The sequence below is a fragment of the Notothenia coriiceps genome, unplaced genomic scaffold (assembly GCF_000735185.1).
Source record: "Notothenia coriiceps isolate Sejong01 unplaced genomic scaffold, NC01 NC01_scaffold00037246, whole genome shotgun sequence".
NCBI classification, from domain to species: Eukaryota; Metazoa; Chordata; class Actinopteri; order Perciformes; family Nototheniidae; genus Notothenia; species Notothenia coriiceps.
In genome coordinates this window covers 18818520-18826440 of record NW_011369947.1, presented here as the reverse complement: position 1 = coordinate 18826440, position 7921 = coordinate 18818520, and the positions used below count along the sequence as shown (strand labels likewise).

The 7921-nt window shown below is 37.9% G+C and overlaps 1 protein-coding gene across 1 annotated transcript; it reads left to right on the top strand.

The window, feature by feature from the left end:
• The first annotated feature begins 344 nt into the window (after positions 1 to 344).
• Positions 345 to 3320, top strand: LOC104965993 (V-type proton ATPase catalytic subunit A-like). Its single transcript, XM_010795087.1, has 6 exons — positions 345 to 490; positions 937 to 1000; positions 1090 to 1293; positions 1527 to 1621; positions 2322 to 2493; positions 2586 to 3320. Exons 1-6 carry the CDS (start codon positions 360 to 362, stop codon positions 2676 to 2678), a joined length of 759 nt encoding a protein of 252 aa, XP_010793389.1. The 5' UTR covers positions 345 to 359; the 3' UTR covers positions 2679 to 3320.
• The last annotated feature ends 4601 nt before the right edge of the window (positions 3321 to 7921 follow it).

Sequence of the window (7921 nt, the reverse complement as noted above, 5' to 3'; positions counted from 1 at the left end):
TCATGAGATCTCGGCATTGCACAAACAAACAATGTCATCTTTAGAATCAACATTTGCCTTCACTGGTGAGAGAAAACAAATCCCATCACAGTTCATTTGTGGGACTTTTACCTTTCTAGTATTGAACAAACAATGAAAAATACATAAAATATGAAGAAAAACGATTATGCAATCTAATTTATAACACCCGCCATCACGGGCCACGGACTCACTTTTAAAATTAAATTTATTTATTTATTTATTTTTTAAAGCATTGAAACCGGATCTGATTTCGGTACGGTATACCGTAGCCACCAGTAACTGGTATTTCGCTAATACCGGATACCGCTATGCATCCCTACCTGTGACACAGTTTTTGTATGTTGTTGTGTTTAGACAGCGGGTATCCTGCTTACCTGGGCGCCAGACTCGCCTCCTTCTATGAGCGCGCCGGACGTGTGAAGTGCCTGGGAAATCCAGAGAGGGAAGGCAGCGTTAGCATCGTAGGAGCGTGAGTGGATATACTTTTTTTTATCCCCAACATCTGCTATACAATTGGACACAATGCATAACATTGAAATGTACTTATAGTAGGTGGATTAAACAAAGACCAAGGATTCTAAATGAATTTCATACCTAAAACTTCCTGTGTCAAAGATTCAAGTTTCACAAACCTCATTGACGTTGCATTTTAAAATGTACTGAGACCAGTGCATGGTTGGAAATCAAATCAAAGTTTTGTAGCTACACAGCATGTTGTACTTTTTGGACCGCCTTTAGTGTTCAACTTCCTTTTACTTTTTATTATATGTGATTTGTGTTTAAAGGTCTTTTACATCTAGAGTTTGTAATAAGTTAAACTTTTTTTTGATTCCCTTTTTGGTAACAAAACAAACCTCAGCACTCAACACTTTTTATCTGACTGACTTCTCCTTAAATTCTGTGCTTTCCTCTTAGTGTGTCCCCCCCTGGTGGAGATTTCTCTGACCCTGTCACTTCAGCCACATTGGGCATTGTTCAGGTGAGTAATGGCTTTTGGCTCTTTAGCCCTTCATCTTAGAATTTGACCTTCTAAGTTTTTAGTTAAACATTTGTTTTTGTATTTTGTAGGTGTTCTGGGGATTGGACAAGAAGCTGGCACAGAGGAAACACTTCCCCTCTGTGAACTGGCTGATTAGCTACAGCAAATACACACGCGCTCTTGATGAACATTACGACAAACATTTCCCCGAGTTTGTTCCTCTCCGTACAAAAGCCAAGGAGATCCTACAGGAGGAAGAAGACCTGGCTGAAATCGTACAGCTTGTGGGCAAGGTGAGTCCGACTATAGATTATATAACATGGTTCCCCTTTTGAATTAATTTCTACATATAATTTCCCAAATGCATGTATTTTACAACTAGTTTATTGCTGCTTTTGGTGTGAGAAATCTGTATGAGGGGCTTCTGTTAGTCAATCATTTATTTGTAAGCATGCTAACCTGGTTAATCAACAACTCTGAAAAGAGAAGATAAGTACTGATCTGTAGGAACTTGTTTTGTTCACAGGCTTCTCTTGCTGAGAGCGATAAGATCACTCTAGAAGTTGCAAAGCTCATTAAGGACGACTTCCTGCAGCAGAACGGTTACACCCCCTACGACAGGTACAAAACAAAAGAATCTCACCGACCAAAAACACATGTTTCACCATCAGAAGGCTCGAAATGGCTCTACAACCTTTTAAATAAATAGTACATTGAAAACTTTTTTTCTCCACAACAACAATTGAAGCAAATAAATTAAATAGGGATTTTCTTTCATAAAAATCCTCCCTCAATACTTACTAGGCACAAGGACGTACTTCAGCATCCATATATATATATATATATATATATATATATATACCAGTACAATGTGACTATTTGTTACTTCAACTTCTTATGTTTGTCAATATATTTGTTCGGTTTTAATTATTTTGATCATTTATTTGATATTTTTACTTTAATTATGTTTATATAAATATCTTTATTATATTTTATCATTTTGATTAACTTTTTAGTTTTGCTTCTTATTATATTAATATTTTTTTGTCTATATTTTTATTTTATGACATTATAAAATGGAGCAACTGTCAGAAATACACATTTCCCATACATACACCATATTTTTATTCTGAAACCAGGAACACATTGTTAGAAAATATTGCCATTAGTACAGCATCTCCACATGTTTTCTAAGACACGAGTCAATTTCTGTTGAAATCATGGAATAACAAAAAAATGCTGAAATAGTTTTGGTTTTCTTGTTTATTCTATAACCGAAAACTGTGAGGTCACACACACATTCTTCTGTCCACACACACAGGTTCTGCCCCTTCTACAAAACTGTGGGCATCCTCTCCAACATGATTGCTTTCTACGACATGGCCCGGCACGCCGTGGAGACCACAGCTCAGAGCGAGAACAAAATCACCTGGTCCATGATCCGGGAGCACATGGGAGAGATCCTGTACAAAATCAGCTCCATGAAGTTCAAGGTACGCCATTGTTCCTCACTTTGTGTTGGAGATAAATGTGTCTAGTTATACTCAAGGTAAATAACTTATTCGCTGTCCGTTGGATTCTTTAGGACCCTGTGAAGGACGGTGAAACTAAGATCAAAGCGGAGTTCGCCCAGCTTTTGGAAGACATGCAGAACGCCTTCAGGACCCTGGAGGAATGAGTTACCTACCTCTCAGTACATCTCCCAAATATCCAAACCCCAAATATCCAAACCCCAGTGCAGTGAAACATTGTTTGGCCCGTGTTCTTAACGTCTGCCTCAGTCATGTGAACTATTGAATTCCTCTGTGTTTACATCCCCTTGTACATTCCTGCACACGTTTCCATTTCATTTAGTTGATTTTGGACTTTTCTTTTCTCATGAACACCATACTGAAAAATGCAATCTGCTCTGCGGATGTAGCAACACTTTCAGCCCATTGCATTGCACTTATAGATCTACATCGTTATGTTGTGGTTAAAATCAGTGGGCCCCAGTATGATGCTGTTCTTGCACTCAACCAATCGCTGCATCAATGACAGGCAAGGGAGTTTATTTTTCTTCAGATGTGGCGGGGATCAATACAGATTATTAATCAAGTGGGAAATGCGCATGGGTAAAGGGACAGATACACTGCAAAACTGAATATCAGAGGGTAAAAATTCTTCAAGCTCTTAAAGTGTGATAGTGATGTTGTGGAAAATATACTTGATATTATGTGCAAAACTGTGAATGAATGATTCTGTTAGAGTTGTGTTATAAAATATGTCTCTATTATATTTGTGGGTTGTTGCTGTCTCCTGAAATAAATGTTAAAATGACTGGCAGTATGTATTTATTCATCATGAGCATGGGGAGTGTGTTGACAAAGTTGATGAGAAGATCACTTTCAAAATGTATATTTCCAGTTTCTCCAAAAATGTGCAGACTTTGATTTACAGAGCAAACTTCACTCTTCTGAAAGATTGACAGTAAAATATATTTGATTACAAATTGTAGTCATCATAAAGTTTATTTAAATAAAGTTTTAGCTTTGAAAGCTCAACCAGAGTCTGAGTACTCACCTTAACTGCTCCAACTCATGAACACACAGATGTTCAGTGAAAGTTTTTCACCTCTAGGTGGCGCACACATGCTGTTTGAATGCTGCAGGGTGACGGTTAGAAAAAGACTTGTTTTGTTTGAATAACAATTTAAACCATTATATTGTCCATACATTAGGTTTGAGTAGCTTTGGAAAAGTAAGCTAAAATATAGATTTCCATTGACTATAGTGTAAATTACAGTATATTATGTCCATTTAAAAACTGTTTGTTATGCCTGGATTGAATTACCATTACATTTTTAGGCAATCATCCATAACAAATGCTTTTATTTCACATTTAACATGCTGTGCCAAATTTCGTCAAATTAAAACCTCCTCCTAGGACTCTTAACCTTTTAATGGGCACATACAAAAAAGGCTAAAATTAGACATTTCATTTTTGTAATATGACCCTTTTTTACCAACTTACACTGTCATTATACCTATTTTTACAGATATTACAGGCATCTAACACAGATTACCTCCACTTTACGCTGTAATTACAGTTTTTGACATCCTCACATGAGGCCAGTTTGATCAAACATGACCGCAAAAAAAGCAAGGCCTATATCCCCTTTATCTGTCCACTCACTTGTCACTTTTTTTTCAATCCAAGCATCTGTTGTAGTTTGCTGATGTGAAATCCTGAGCATGTACTCTTGGCCTGACTCGCAGCTGTAATTCTCCCAAAATGGATTAGAGCCGTTATCTCGGGTTCCGGCCTCCATCAAGTCTAATGGAAGCTCATGAGCTCAACCCGCAGGAGCAAGAGCAGCATCTTTTCTCTGCATTGATTCATCCGTCCAGACTCACCCTGCTGCAGACCTTAAGAAGCTTCAATGCTCCCAGGATATACCAGCCTATATAGTCCACAATGCATCTGCCTCTCTTGATCTCATTGTTCAGTTTTTAACGACTGACATTTGAGCAGTGTGTGCAGTACGTGTGGAAGCATTCAGATCCCTTACTTAAGTATCACCTTACTGTAAAGTACTTATCTACAAGAAAGCGCTCTACATTGAAAATTGGAAGTAGAGGAATCCCAGTATCATCAGGAAAATGTATAAACGTCTAGTAGGAAGAGCAATAAAAGCAATACAAAACCCAAGAAAACAATAACATATTAGAAAATAAATTATTAAAAAATTAAAAAACGTTTCAAAATAATTTCAATTTTTTTTTTTTCTGTCAATCGATTAACTACTTTTTTGTGTATGTAGTTCTGTGAGGAACACATTAAATGACCTGAAAGTGAAAAAGAATATTTAAATACTTTTTATATTGACTATCATGTCTATGTAAACAGATGCCTCTCGCACTTGCAACCTCTTGAACTTCTTGGTATTAGCAGCTTCTCATCCTCCAGACGCCGGTGTGCGGTGTTTTCAAAGCTGTCACTTCTCATAGATCATCAGGAGGGCAAGAGAAAGGAAAACCGCCCTGCAGGGATCACTTAACACATTCTCACTGTTAATGACCAGTGTTGCAAGTATATAAACACAGGAGTTATCTGGTAATTCTGTGTGTGAGCACTGAGCAGTGAGTTCGTGTTGCTTGTGGGAGGAAATATGATCCCAGAGGGTGGGGCTGCCCTGTGGATCATCCCTCACTCTCTCATCTATGAGTGCCTGTCATGTTTCTCATACACACACTCGTCCAGCTCAGTGTGGATTGTCAACGTAGCATGTCAGCTGTGGAGAGGAGCACGAAAGACCCCTGGCCTTTATCTACCAGTTGAGGGAGAACCTATATTTATCAAGTATTCCAACTTCAAATGTTCACTGGAAGAAGCTTTTTAAGCAGAGGAAGTAAGCTATGCAACAGAAGGACTTGTGAACTATTTAAGGACATGCGAGAAGGATAGCTTTGGGAAAAGTGAGCTGGCAGATGCTACAGAATTTCAAACCACTTGCCAGGAGTTCCCTCCTGTTGGGACTCTTCCACGGTGGGAATCTGAGAAATGAAAACCATCTCAGTGCACTGACACGGTGTCGCCCAGCACTGCCACATGCAGGAACATTCCAATTTCCCTTTTCAACACAAATGAGTGATGAGAAAGTAGGCTGCTGTTTTCTTTGTATCCCCCTCAGTCATACAGAAGAAGCTTGCTGACAAGAGGACATCTTCTTAATCCATTTTCTCTTTATCCTTTGCTTAAAATTGGCATAACTTTTACCTGGAGAGAGTCAATCTGAAGTGCGTTGGGGATTTTGTACTTCGGTTGCAGAGACATAAGGTAAGTTAAGAGATCAAATGTTTTTGTTGGCTTTGTGAAGGTAGCTGATCATACTAATACAACTAAAACATTTGCATTCTTGTTAATTAACATTATTACTAAAAAGGCATACAAAAATGATGATAAGATAATGAAATAATAAAGAACACTGTCAAAAACTCAAGTAAATCTTTGAGTGTTGAAGACTGACGTTTGCTGGCCCAGATAGTTTGTCCCTGTGGACACAGTGGCCTTGTTTCAACAAATTGCATTAGAAGCTGGGGACTGAGAATCCTCAGATTTTTAGAAATGATTAATTTTTTACAAATAGAAGATCTTATAGTAAGTTAAAGGCACAGGTGGAGTGCAGTATGCCTTGTAGTGTGTGTTTGTGTGTGTATGTGCTCCATGTTTATGTGTATATGAGATATTAACTGCCCGTATAAAAAACAGAAATCTTAAAAAATATTTGTTTTTGCTTCTGAGCATTGTTATTGGATGTGGCAGATAATACCTTTTTATAAGCAATACTAACTCTAATAATTTCCCTAACACACGTGTGCTGTAGCTGTGCAGTTCATTGCTATTGAGTATAGAGTTTTAAATTGATGGCTTTTCGTGTTGAAATGACAGTTTGTAAACTTCAGTCATCTTTAGCAAGCCATTATGCAATGGGAGAAGTTAAAGCCTCCAGAGCCAGATGATCCTATGTGTTGCTGTGAGTGTGATTTGGACCAGTACGGATGTTGCTGTAACTGTGAAGATCTGGATGAAGCCTTTACCAGGTGGGTCTTTAGGAAAAGAGTGAGTAGTAGGCTAATGAGTAGAATATACTGAAGTAAGCAAATAAACCTAAATACTTAAATGTTATTTACATGCAAGTATCACTTTGTTGGAAAAAGGAGTTCAGTATCTTATTGAAAAGCTGTTCTAGGCAACAATGTCTTTGTTAGAAAGAATAATACCACTCTTATACAGCAGTTGGTTAGCTAGCATAGCACAATGACTGGAAACAGAAACCGCTGGCCTGGCTTTTATTCAAGAAATAGTCTGGCACAAGCTCTCCCCTAAACGGCAAACTTTGTTATTTACTGTTTGTTTGTTACACTGATTAAACAACTTGAAAATAAGGTGTTAAAACCTCTTAAGCCCCACGGACCCGGTTCCGTGGCCGAAATTGCGTCATTTGCAGGAAACAACGCCTAAGGAGCCTTAATATTTAATAAACTATGAATATTTTATATCCATATAATGGGAAAAAACTAATTTAACTGATCTTTTTCATTTTTTTTCCAAAAGAAACACACAATGCTAACAGTGAGCCTCTGAATTAGCCCCGAGTGAAAAATGCTAACCTATTACTGCACCGAAAATCACTCCTAGCTAACTTATTACTTATCCTAGCTGCACATCCAACACATCGTTTATGATCGTAAAGACACAGAATCTAACGGTGCCCACCTCAACACTGAAAGATACAAACTCTCGACGTTATCAGTAAAAACGTACATCAAAACATGTGGCGCTAGGTAGCCTACAACGCTAACATGGCTTACCTTGGTTTTGTCTGGTCAAAACTGGTCTTCAATGCCATTAAAACGATAACAACGATGCTGTAGTTAATCCATAGGTTAATATCCAATGTGGCTGTGTCCCCTTTGAAATGTTCTGATAATCTATAAGCAATAAAACTGCAATTCCGTTTTCAAATAGTAGAGCAGGCCATTCCTACGCTCTGTAGCAAGATTGAATGTGCGAAAGGCGCAACCTTTTTTTTAACATGAGTGTGTGCGGGACGATTTCCCTTCGATTCTATTGGCTCTAACGGTCAGAAAGAGATGTCACATGTCAAAATCGAAGAAGGGGGGGCCAGAGATAAGGAAAATCCACCCAAATGGCCCCAGAAGAGTTTTTTTTTGCTAAATCTGTCTAAAAAGGCAAATATCACTTGTTTTGCATCAATCTTGATACAGGGTACTTATTATATGTTTTACTTTGGATTCCTAAAGCTTTTAGTCTACCTTACCATCATCCAAGGTAGTTTTCACTAAGTACAACATATTTTTTGGACGGACACTATAATTTACAGTTTTTTACCATGTTCAATCTGAATTTTCTTTAAAA